The sequence below is a fragment of the Leptosomus discolor genome, chromosome 6 (assembly GCF_034619465.1).
Source record: "Leptosomus discolor isolate bLepDis1 chromosome 6, bLepDis1.hap2, whole genome shotgun sequence".
NCBI classification, from domain to species: Eukaryota; Metazoa; Chordata; class Aves; order Leptosomiformes; family Leptosomidae; genus Leptosomus; species Leptosomus discolor.
The window spans coordinates 37,110,254-37,122,543 of record NC_141396.1 but is presented as its reverse complement, the minus strand read 5'-3'; the positions used below and the strand labels follow the sequence as shown (position 1 = coordinate 37,122,543).

Here is a 12,290-nt window from a genome sequence, read left to right as displayed (position 1 = left end):
GATGGACCCTGAGTCCTCTCTATGGAGCCTTTCTTCCAGCCTCTGCCCATTTAACCTGCAACTCTCTGAAGAGTTACCCAAGACCAAATTCCCCTCCAAGGGGAAAGCATCTTGGGAAGGAGGGGAAATCTCTCATCCCCACTACAGTTTGTACAGGGCCAAGAAAATGCTGGAGCAGGTCCAATTTGGACTGCAAGCAGTTTCCTTGAAGTTTCTACATTAATTAAATGGGTGTCCCTAGCCCATATGCTAGGCTTTTGGAGTATATTCCAGAGTCTGAGCTCACTTTATGGCAATTCTTGCTGTCATAAACCAGAGGCGTTTAATGCAGGGTGCTATTCTGTGCAAGACAAACCTTGCAGATCACTGGTGTCTAAATACAGACAGCCCACTTCTCCTCCTCCCCTAATCTCATGTCCCAGTGCATTCATTTTCCTCACAAATAATCCTGGAGAAGGGATGAATGTTTTTTTTTTTTTTTTCTGTTTTCTTCCTCTCAGAGCTGAGAGACAAAGGAGAATTAGGTAGTGTGATGAGAGGAACAAAAGCACCAAGTCTTTTGCCCCGCCTCTTTCTGGCTAGCCAGCGTTGGCTACCAGTTTGGGATCAGGTGCAGCAAACACTGGCTTGGGATGTGTTTGACAGCTTCTTCATCCACTTAAAAATACTGGGAAAAAAAAATGTCCTGGCTGTTAATTTTTCATAGTTCTTCTGTTTCTGGGACCTGTGACACCCCAGATCACAGTTAGCCTAGATTTATGGATATGCAGTAAACATACCACTTTAATCATGGATGTTTTAATCTCAATTTCCCAAAAAATGTGTGAGCCAGGTCAGAAAGCAATATGGACCAGACTTCAGCAGGTCTGGAAGCACACCTATGCAGACGGAAACAGCAGGATGAGGTAACCCTGTACCATGCTCATCAAGTGACCACTGTGGCATCTTGCTTCCCTGAAAGCCATGCTATGATGCCAAAAAGCCTAGATTTCTTATGTGTTCTCATGCTTCATTTTGGGAAAGAAAATGCTTTCTTAGGCAATTTGAGATACCATGGCCAGACTGTTCAAGTCCCACATAGGTTTCCTAGGAAAGAGCTGAGTATAAACAAGTATTTGCTTCCAAAAAAAAAAAGGGAAGGGGAAGGGGAAGGGGAAGGGGAAGGGGAAGGGGAAGGGGAAGGGGAAGGGGAAGGGGAAGGGGAAGGGGAAGGGGAAGGGGAAGGGGAAGGGGAAGGGGAAGGGGAAGGGGAAGGGGAAGGGGAAGGGGAAGGGGAAGGGGAAGGGGAAGGGGAAGGGGAAGGGGAAGGGGAAGGGGAAGGGGAAGGGGAAGGGGAAGGGGAAGGGGAAGGGGAAGGGAGGGGAAGGGAGGGGAAGGGAGGGGAGGGGAGGGGAAGAAGGGGATGGGCCTGCTGGGCTGCAAGGCTGAAGTTTACCACAGTGAAGCAAAGATAATCCCTTGGGAGAAAGCTCAAAGCAACGTTGGCAGTGAAAACCTTCACCTTCAGGTTATGTCTCCTCCAGCTTCCCTCTGCCTGCAGAGACTCAGTGAAGGTTTACCCCTTCAGAATACGGGGCCAAATAACCTCTTTGCAGAGTTTGAGGAATGCCCCCACCACAAAATCCCTCATGTTGCACTGAACAGTTCTGGTTTTATACACAATACTAGCAGGACCTAATCACATTTGCACTGGTTTTTTTTAGTTCTGCAAAGTTGAACTTGGTCAGCTTTGCTTTGTAAGATACATATAAAACCACCTGGTCCTGTTGGCCAGTGACCAGCAGGGAAGATAGGCTATAAATTAATGGATCTGCCCACTGCCAGTTTCTGAAAAGGCAAGAACCAAGAAGAGCCTAGCCACAACTCATTAATTTTAGTTCCCTGTTGGACACTTCCCTGGACAAGAAGCGCTAAAAAAAGAATTAGGGAGAAAACCTGGAAATAGTGCAATTTGGCTTCCTCTGTAGACTACAGACTCCTGCCTCTTTCTCCTTGGAGGACGGCAGAGTGATTTGCATGGTATCAGGCCAAAACAACAGTTCAGCAGTGAGTGATTCCAAGAGACTGTTTTTGTTGGGTGGCTGGTTTTCCTTGTCTTCTTTTTAAAATGTTGATTGTATGAAGTATGTAATCCTGGGAGCTGCCAAATCATGGAGACTGTCTGTTTCTGCCACTATCAGCACACTGTCCCTCTCTGGCCAGAAGTCAAGCAGCTCTGAGCTCAAGTGAAAACTTTAACCTCCAAACAAAAATCTGGAAACTATTTGTCATCCCACATCTTTCTGAGTGGCCCCTTGGCTAGGGTTTCCGTGTCTGTCCTCAGTGCTCAGCCATCCTTTTGACCTATCACCAGCTCCCCGGGAAACTGGATTGTCTTCACAGTAGGCTTTGGGGGTGGAAGTGTGGAGTTATGCCAGCCCTGGCACCTCGGGGCTTTGAGTAGTGTAGGCAAATTTTAAATATCATTTGCCATCTAGGTTTTCTGCTGCTTTGGAGATGCAACATGTTCTGCACTTTCCCGAACAGCAGCAAAGGCAATGAGGCAAAGCAGCAGCACCAAAGCAGGCATTAAAAATTGTCCCGCAGACCACACATGTGTCCTTCAAAAAAAGAGTGGTGCCTCTCCCTGCAGGACCTACAGTGACAGGGACTGATGGCTTTTCTCTCCAATTCCTATAACCACACTATCCAGAATGCCGAGAGCTGCAGCTTGTGAGAAACAGCAAAAGCAATGGAGCATTTACCCTCCAAAATCTGCTGGTTTTGGAGCAGGGTGGTCTCGCTCAGAGCTTGGCATGGAGACACCTGCCAGCCCTTCCTCCTCACCTGACGACATGGCCAGGGACCATCTGCTGGGTATAAAGCACTTGAGGAGACCCATTTGTAGCTTCAGCCCCCATGGGCTTCAGTTCTCTCACTTCTCAAACTCCAGCGTGCCAGGCAGGTGGGCCTGGGAACCAGCAAAGCTGTTTCTTATTAGAAACACTTATCATGGGGCTTTTGGAAAGTTAATTGGAAAGCCAGATGTCGCCAAGTGTTTGCACTGCCTAGGTCTCTCTCTCTTGACCTCCACTGTGAAACAAAAGTTGCCGGCAGCCCATCCTCTCTGCAGGTCAAGGACGGCGCTCTTCACAGGTTAATCAAAATCGGAAGTGCCCACTGGGAGGGAAAGAATTGAGCCTCCGGGTCTTTTTTCATGGAAATCTCCAGTGGAGGCTGTGCAGGGATGGAGTGGAGAGGACAGGCTGCATCTGGACAAAAGCAGAGGCTTGATGGCTGAATCCATAGTGCAAGAAACATTGAGCATTTAGGGCACGTAAATGCTCCAACCCTTCATGTTGGTCTTTTTTTTATGACCCTATCCTTGCAAAAAGCTTTGCCTGGCTGACTCATTGCATGTTGCAGAGACACTTTTGCTGGAAGAGGGTGCAAAATCCTGCCTACGCTTTCCTCAGCTCCCCAGCCAGCTAAGGGACTTTTCAGACAGAAGTAACTGGGCTGTTGAAGAGTTTCCAAGATTTGGGGTACTTGACAAGGACCTCTGAACAACTCTGAACTATTCATCTTTGTGAGTTCCCCAGTCACCAGCCTAGCTCTGATCCCACTCTTCTGCAAAATCAGGGGGTTTGTCCTCTGCTAATAAAACCAAAGACTGAGATCAGCCAGGCAAAGAGCGTATTTTCTCCAAAAGCAGTAGCAGCCCTGTTGCAAGAAGGAAATACGCCTCTTCCTTTTGAACACAGGAATATTGTTTCCTTGCAAGGGAAAGGGTTTCCTCATTTGTTGTGGAGTATGAGCTGTATTTTCATTATATATAGTACATAATACTAGTATAAAACCAAGCCTGGCTCAGCATGGGAACCACATTATAAGGGTTTTTGCTCTCTCCAGCTGATGCTTTGTCTTACCGCCCCTCCTAAGTCTTTCCCTGTAACTTGCCCACATCCTGCATCAGTCAAAAACAGAGAGAAAAGCCACTTACAGGTGGACCACGGGGCCCAATGATAGACATGCCTGCTTCTCCTGGAGCACCCTGAAGAGACACAAGGGAGAGGAAAAGCGGTGAGAAAAGGAGGAGAGGAAAATACAAAGACAATTATATCTCCATCAAGATCGGGGTTAAATGAGGGTGCTCAAAGTGTGAGACCTTCAGGGCTTATGGGGCAGCTGCTGGTCTGGCCTCCCCCAGCTCTTACCCCACAGTTTGGGAGAAAAGATGTCATTTGGGGCTACTCAGATATGCCAGAACATGGAAGCTGCACAGCAAGGAAAACTATAAACACATAAAACACTTTCTGGCAAAACAGAGATTCTGCCCCATTACACATGTGAAAGATGGCCTGAAACCCTTGCCGTTCCCTTCCTGCAAGTCCAGGAGGACTGCATCCAGCAAAAGAAAGAAAAGGAGCGATGTGCTGGGCTATAGGGAAATGGGATCTGCGGGCAGCTCACTGGCTGCCTCCAGAAATGCCTCACTTGTGTGCTTCTCAAACTCACTTGGGATGTGGATAAAAACAGTAAAGTCCTTGCTGGAAAAGAAAACAGCTGCCTCTCCAGCTCCTAGCCACCCACAATGTGCGATGGGCAGGACATGTCCCTGTCTTTGGAAAACATGGTGTATTCCTGAGAGGCAGCTCCCGAAGTGCCCAGGGCTGGGGAGTTTTGGGATGGAGCATCCCATAAACCAAGCAGCCTGTGAGCAAGCAGAGCTCTCTGCAAAACAAAGCCAGGGCCTGCCGAGGACCTAGGACTCTCACGAAGGTCTTTGGGAAAACATGGGCAACCACGAGTGATTTTTTCCCTTGTTTGTTTGTATCTATCTGCTGTCCTTTCATGTTGAAAGCTTTGGTCAGAGAGAAGTGCAAAGACACACAGTGAAAAAGCAGGATGGCTTCAGGCAGTGAAATCTTGGTCTGTTAGATAATGTTGGTTGGCTCCAACGAGCAAGCAGTATCTTGAAAACAAGGAAGGAGAATCTGTTGTACCTTGCCTTTCCTTTCTCTGTTTTTCTCTCTGTCTCCTATGAAGAGGAGCAAATGAGCCTGGTTTGGCAGTGCAGGGATGATTCCTCTATCAGTTGAATACTCATCTCTTTCCTAGTTTCTACACGTTGTCATTCAGTTATTCACAGACCCTAAACACATCCATTTCACTGTTCTCACAGGTGGGAGGTACTCACCTCTCTGTGGAAAATACAGTAACACTGAAATGTCAAACACTTCAAAACACAGGGGCCAGCAGTAGGATGCTTTGCAAACTACCACTTCTTTGCAGGTACAAAACACCAATTCACTGCAAACAGCAAACAGTTTGCAAGGTGGCATCCCACAGACTTAAACTACACCATCAGTTTTCCTTAGGAGCAAGAGGTCCTACCATGTCAGAAACAGGACCATGCCATGCCATTTTCTTCCTTGTTGTGGCTTGCACCAGGGATCGGGCTAATGTGGGAGGTGAAGTGGAGCTGCAGGTTGATTAGGGCAAGCAGAGCTGCCAGTGGGGAAGAAACTCAACAGTTAAAACCCAGGGAGCCTCGAGGGGAGCCCTGCGTGTGCCCACTGGCTCTTATGCTGTTAGTAAACTGTCACAAACAAGAAACACAGTGTCTTTGGAGGCTGAGTAGCTTAGAAGGAATTTGGGAGATAAACTGACACTGATGGGGAACAGGGGGAAGCCTGAGGGAGTGAAAGCCCAAACATGGCTGCAGTGTCCATGACTGTGAGCAAGGGGCTTGGGCTGGCCCTAGAGGATGACAGTCAGGGATGCTATGGGCTGCGAGGAGCTGACTCACCTTCTCTCCAGGTTGCCCTTTTAGTCCCTGGGTCAGTGGCACCCATCACAGTCACATGCAAGAGGGTGCAGGGGAGAGAGGGAGAGAGAGAGAGAAAGAGACACAAACACAAGCGTCAGCAGCAAGGGCACGCTCCCCTGGCCCAAAACACTGGCTATACAGCTGGGATGATTAGGGTGGCCTCAGCTCCTGCCCCAGCCCTCTTCCCCATCCTCACCCTGGGATGCCCGAGCAAGGAGCAGTTCCAAAACACAGCGCTCAGCCAGGCAGGGGATGGCCCTCTTTGTTCAGGGCAGAGTTATTTGGAAAGGGCAGCTGCCGATGGCAGGCAGGGGTGCATGTTAGCAAGCCCCTGGTTAACAAGCCCAGCTGGCGCATAAGGTGGCAGCAGGAGGCACCCAACTGATGCTGAACCAGAGGAGGGCCTGAGTGATACAGCAGAGGGGATGGAAACACACCCCGCCCCCGGCATGTATGCAGTTTCAAGGGCTGGCTACCCTGGTGCAACAACGAGAGCCCCTCAGGCGTGGGGCTCAGGGAGGGTGGCTTTGCTCATACTAGCACCTGCCAAGGATCATCCTGAAAACCCCCCAAAATCTTGGGGGTTGGAAGAGGATAGGAAGGACAAGGCATATGCAAGAGGTTTTCGACTTACCGGCCGCCCAGGGATCCCCATTGCGCCTTTGTCTCCCTGGCAATTAAGGCAAAATCAGAGGCAATTGGAAACTGGCCAAAAAGCAAGGTTATAAAATAGCACAAATGAGCTGTGCCACGGATGTGGCTTCGCACTGTGGTGCAAGTGTCCAGCAATTTTGAGAGAGGGAGAAAGCAAGTTAGAGAGAGATGAAAGTGTGTTTGCGTGTGCCCAAACCCATCTTTAAGAATATGCGTAAGCCACCAGTTCACTTGTTCATATGACATACCAGCACATCTCACAGAAATTACACACAGTGATTTAGGCAGCAAAACAAGGGCAAGAGTTTTCAGCGTAACAAAGTATAATCCCAATTTCCAACACTTCATAAAATCCAGTTCCTGGGAACTGGCTTCCTGCAGTAGCCAACAGTCACATTTTTCTCTTTCTTTACCAAAGTCATCTAGGTGTTAGCTATTTATTCATAGAGTTATCACTTTAAAACAGGATTCTCTTAGACTTGAAAATACGGTCCTGTCCAGAAGCAAGAGAAAAATGTGGAAAAACAAGCTGACACAGGAAAAAGCATGTCTGGAAGAAGACATATGAGCAGCTGTGTTCAGTGTCCTCTACTCCTCTGAGATAGTTCCCAGTGCCTTGTTCGGGTGTGAACGATCCTAACAGTATTTTTGGGAATGACTTTAGGTCAGGCAACACTGAACAGAGCCTTGTAAACCCATGAACACAAAACCGGTGGCAATTTTCTTCAGCCACTTACCTACAAGGCAGTTTTCTGTCTCTTACAGTTAAATTTAACAACACAATTTAAAAAAAAAGGAAGAAAGAACAAACACACACACACATACCCCCCTCCCTGCTGCATTCCTGGTCACCAAAACTGAAGGTTGTGCAGATTTGGAAGACAGCAGCTGATTGCTAAAGGATCTTGATGATTATGGCTTCAGCAGTCATGTAGCTTTTGCTCTATATTTTGCAAAAATTATGTGATAATAATCTCTCGGTTCTGTTTCCAGCAATGTTTGGGGTTTCCTTATGTAAAACAGAGCATCCCTGCCCCTGGCTGCCTGTGTCTGTAGATGTAAACCTGGTTTTCTTGTTTCTTCAGCTGGAGACACCAGCCCTGTCGGTGCCACATCTTTGTGCCTTCCCCCATGTTCAGTCCCAACATGTGTGAATGTAGTCTGAAATCTCTGGAAGGCGAATGCACTTAACTCTATTTATTTTGCCAGGTGTACACAGAGGCTCCTTTGGCTGTGCATGCCAAACTCGGACATTATTGCCTGGGTGAAAGTTTAGGAGCTTCCCTCTGCAGAGCTGGAGGGCCTTTCAGTATTGAGGGCATTCCTTTCCATGCAGCGCATGTTTTGATAAATTGAAAAGCAATATATGCTTTGCAAAAGCATCCCTTGCAGATGGATTAAATGCTAAACAGCTGCTTGATTTTAAATTTTTTAGATGATATATTATGGGAAACTGCTTTCTTCTGCTGTTTTAGGTGGGTTTTCAGTCCTGCTAATATTTGCCTATCTTTGTGTGCAGCACAAAGTGTCAACATCTTACCCTGGGATTACTTTGTGGCTGCTGGAGAACATAATGCTGAGTTTTCCCATGCTTTTAGTCCCTTAATTGTTGCTTTCCTCCAGAGATGAGCTCAGGCTGATCTCACTCATGGTTTGAGGTAAAATCTGATTTTGTTCCTCCTGGTTCTGCTGTGGCTGGTGCCCGAGCAGGAAGAGGCCGAGGTTCAGGCTGAGCCATGTCAGGTCTCCAGCGAGCACCTGGTGTTGTAGTGGTACATGACGGCACCATGTCTGGTATTTGACAGCGCAGTGTAACAGCCCTCCAAGCAATAATAGCAGAGGGGGAGCTCCCGGTAGGACAGCAAATAAATGCCAGATGTTTATAAGGAAAGGTTGTCTGTGACAGGGAGGCAGGAAAGAGCACTCACAGGTGGATGATACCATGTAGGTTAGTTACGAAGTCATGTAAAGCTGCCTGCAGCTCCCACTTTGAAGCTAGAGGAGCATGAAAGGCAACAAGCAGCCTCTTTCTTGAGTCAGGGGGAGAGCCAGAAGCACAGTTTGCATTTTGTTCATTAGGAAACTACCCGTTATGGTTGTTGCAGTCTCCAGGTGAGCAGCAGTCTGGGGATCAGGGAGCCATTGCCAGAAAAGCACGCAGCTGTAACCCCAAAACCCACGCTCCTCCTTCATGACTATCTATCTCAGATGCAGATACTGTTATTACGGACTTCTGCATTTGTCCCAGAGCGACTTAAGCCTTTTAAATCCTGCTGCAATTAGCAAGCCCTATCAGCAAGAATACTGTATGCTGTGCCTCTTCATCCAGACTTTCACGATGACAAAGGCATCTTCAAAAGTAGTGTCTTTCCCACATGCAGGAGGATTCATAGGGATTATGTTACCTCAAGTTTGGTCCTACAAAGCTCCTGTGGTCCCTACTCTGTTACGAGCCACGTCCTGTTTGCAATACGCTATTCCACATCAGGTTTGCTATAAGAGATCGCTACCTCCTCCCAGCTTACAAACCCTGGAGTCCTACTGATGAAAGTACTGCCAGACAGAGAGCACAAGGGAATGAAAGAGAAAGAATGAAGTATTTACCAGGAGCCCCAGTCTTCCTGTAAGGCCCTGAAACAAAATACACTGAAACGGCGAAAGTTAGCTTCAAACTCTGAAAGGAGGGCTTGATAAAGAGATGAAATCACATGTAAGGGTTTAAGAAACAGAGTGGTTAAAAAACTCTCCACAGCCCCTTGACCATCAGCTCTGATTTCTTCAGTTTCCTAATCTCCTGTTTGTGACGTTTTCTCTCATTTTGGCATGGCTCTACCCACAGCTCTCCACATGGGTTCTGAAGGTGTCTGCAAGTCCACAGAGAATGAGCTAATTACAGGGCTCTGATTTTCTTCCTTAGTTTCCATCTGCTAAATATTACTTTTTCATGTATGGAATTGCTGCAGTTGCCACAGAAATGTTGCATGTTCAGAAACGGGAGAAAAAACGCGAGAGGATCTTTTCCTTTGGATGTGGTCCAGACGGCAAAAGAGTCCAGGAATCTCAGGACTATTGCACGATTTCATCATTTCCTCCCTTCCTTTGCCCCTTTTAGTGCCAATCTCACTAAATTTCTTACATGACCGCGGGTTGCCCTTGCCTTCACCAAAGCCTCGACTGACTTCAAGAATAAGAGTGGGAGCATCTGTTGGGCAAGAGGAGAGCATGAAGGCCTCTTTTGCTGCTGGGGTATTGCTTATCCATTTCACTGGTTTTTCTCCTGGTCGATCTAGACGACAAGCAGGGCTCAGTACATTTCCAACGCATGTTGCTGCCCATCCCCACACTCAAGCCAACACCAGGGGCTTGGCCCTGCTGCCCAGTATGTTATTTTGCAAGCTGGGAAAGAAATCCAGAAGAGAGATATAAGGTCATCAGCACTTTGGTGTCACTATCCAGAACGATGTGTATGACAACCAGCCAGGCAGGACCCCAGGTCTATTGCTCATAAACTTGAGTTTCCATGCGGTTTTAATCATAAGAAATATGAAGGGGGAAAATATTTCCTATGGCAACATGGAGGACTCTGCTTGACTCCTCAGCAGTGAACTTTTGCTCGCGGTGACTGAACCGCTCTCGCTTGCCAGCTGATCAGAAACCCCAGAGGTCCTGATGAGATGAGGGTGCTGTTAGCCCAAGACAAATTCCACTTTGGCTAATGACACTCAGTCTGCCTGACTTCCTCTTGTTATTTCCATTGGCTGTAGCATTCCTCCCTGCTTGCCCTGAAAGTCTGTGTGTGGGAGACAAGTTCAGGGGGCGCACCAAGCTAGGATACGGTAGCATATATTGTCAGCACTTCTCTGGTGGTCCCATGTGTTTCTGCCAGGCTTCAATCTTTCATTACAATATTAAGTTTCTAACCCTTATTGCTGCAGAGAAAGCCTGGAGCACGTGTCTTCCTCATCCTGCAAAGGCAAAGACTGCTTTCTGGGAGATGTCTGTGTTGACCTGTGTCACAGCAATAACAGAAATGCCAACACCATCACGAATTTTTTACCCGCCCCATCTGTTTCACGCCAACATATGCCTGCCTCAGGTGGAGAGGCAGGGACAGCCCTGAATGGACTCCGCTTGCAGCCCCCTCCAGATCAGTGCTTTCCTCCCAATAACCCAAAACTAACACTGAAATACAGCCACTTCAGCGGCCAGTCCTGAAAGCCCCTGGGATAAGTTATCACTGAAGGTTTGTGTGGATCAGGGTTTCCAGCTGTAAAATGCTTTCAGACCTTTTGGCCTGGAAGGTGCAACTTTTTGGAAGTTTGTTGTCATTAAATCAGGCTGTGCTCATATATCTGTGGGAGTTCAGTCTATAGCATTTCAACTTGATGAAAGGGGAAAATAGGTTGTGCAGCAACTACTTCTCCTCAGAACGTCATCTGCAAACTGTTTAAGACATTTTTGTGTGAACAGACAAAAGATGACTACCGTATGTTTAACTTCTCATGTTGCTTCTCAGAAACCCAGCACAGTTATTCTATTGTACACGAATATAAACCATTTCCTCTGGAAGAACTGCTAGAGACAAAATAACGTTTCTTTATAATCCTGAGAGATGTCGATACGTGGCCTCATTCTTTGCATTGCTCCTTCTGGTTCACTATGGGTCTCTTAATAGCTGTAAGAAAACTTCTGCAATAACCTAGCTATTTTTCTGAAGCCTAAATCGTCTGCGCTGAGGTTTTGCATTAGCTAATATTTGAAAAGGAAGCTGTCAACACAATTTTTCCTCTGAAATTGATGGTTGTGCAGTGATACTTGAAGGCCCAACAGTTCAGTAAACCCGGGTGAGTAGCAGGGAACAAGTCCCTACAGCTCAGCTCCCGCCATATGTTAGCCATGCTTTTTCACAAAGACGTCTCGTTCAGCGTGTGGCATCCAACACATGTGAAGCGCATACAGCCGATTCCCCTGGCGTATGTGGGGCCAACTGGTAACACACAGATATCTGTACCCCTCACGTTTGCCATGCCCCTATCCCCACACTCCCTCGGTCTCAACCTCAGAAGCTGCAATGCAGCCAAGAGCAATCCTACCCAGATACGGGTCCTGAGCACCCGCAGTACTTGCTGTTTGCGAGATCCTAGCATGCCATGACTGCAAAGGCAGCTACCACACCAGCACGACAGACAGGAGACTTTGCTAGTTCATACCCCGCAAACTCTGTTTCAACACCTTCTAAAACCATAGAGGTATGGTACTTACAGGTGGACCTGAAAGAGAAAAGAAAAATAAACAATAATTAATTTTTTTAATGCAACGAATCCTAACAAGAAGGGCTAGACAAACACAGTGTACCATCTTTTGGCGTTGATCTTGTTGCTGCTCCCATTTGCTGATGCACTTTGACCAACTCCCTGCTCATTAATTAAGGTATCTCTACCATTAGCAACACTGCTTACGGTCACCACGAGTGCAGGGCAGCCTCTGAAAGCTCTGTGTTGGGAAGGCCACATAAGTCAGGCTTTTGACACTGTTGCTCTCATTTTTGTTCCTTTAGCACACAGGGCTTTCCTCCATGAGCATGACACCGTTGGGCACGGGGGACTCGTTACTTGTGTGACTCCCCCTCACATCCTACCCACCCCTTTGGGTTGAGAAAATTGAATCTGGAGAGGTGGGAGCCCCTTTACCGCTAAAATGCCTACACATTTTCCACCAGCAACGGTGACCTTGCAAAGGCGTGAAAAGGCTAACAAGGAAACTACAATACTAAACACATTAAGTACCTTTTCTCTTCAGTACAAGCTAATTTTCCCCTTTGCTT

At 47.4% G+C, this 12,290-nt stretch overlaps 1 protein-coding gene across 1 annotated transcript in view; it reads right to left on the bottom strand.

Moving 5' to 3' along the window:
- COL13A1 (collagen type XIII alpha 1 chain) overlaps window positions 1-6,467 on the bottom strand; it is a 60,987-nt gene extending 54,520 nt beyond the window's left edge. Inside the window, exons 1-3 of the mRNA XM_086467308.1 lie at window positions 6,447-6,467; window positions 5,792-5,818; window positions 3,983-4,033 (exon numbers count right to left, since the gene is read on the bottom strand). Of these exons, the coding sequence (XP_086323434.1) occupies window positions 3,983-4,033; window positions 5,792-5,818; window positions 6,447-6,467 (99 nt within the window). The remainder of the gene's footprint in view (window positions 1-3,982; window positions 4,034-5,791; window positions 5,819-6,446) is intronic.
- Window positions 6,468-12,290: the final 5,823 nt, after the last annotated feature.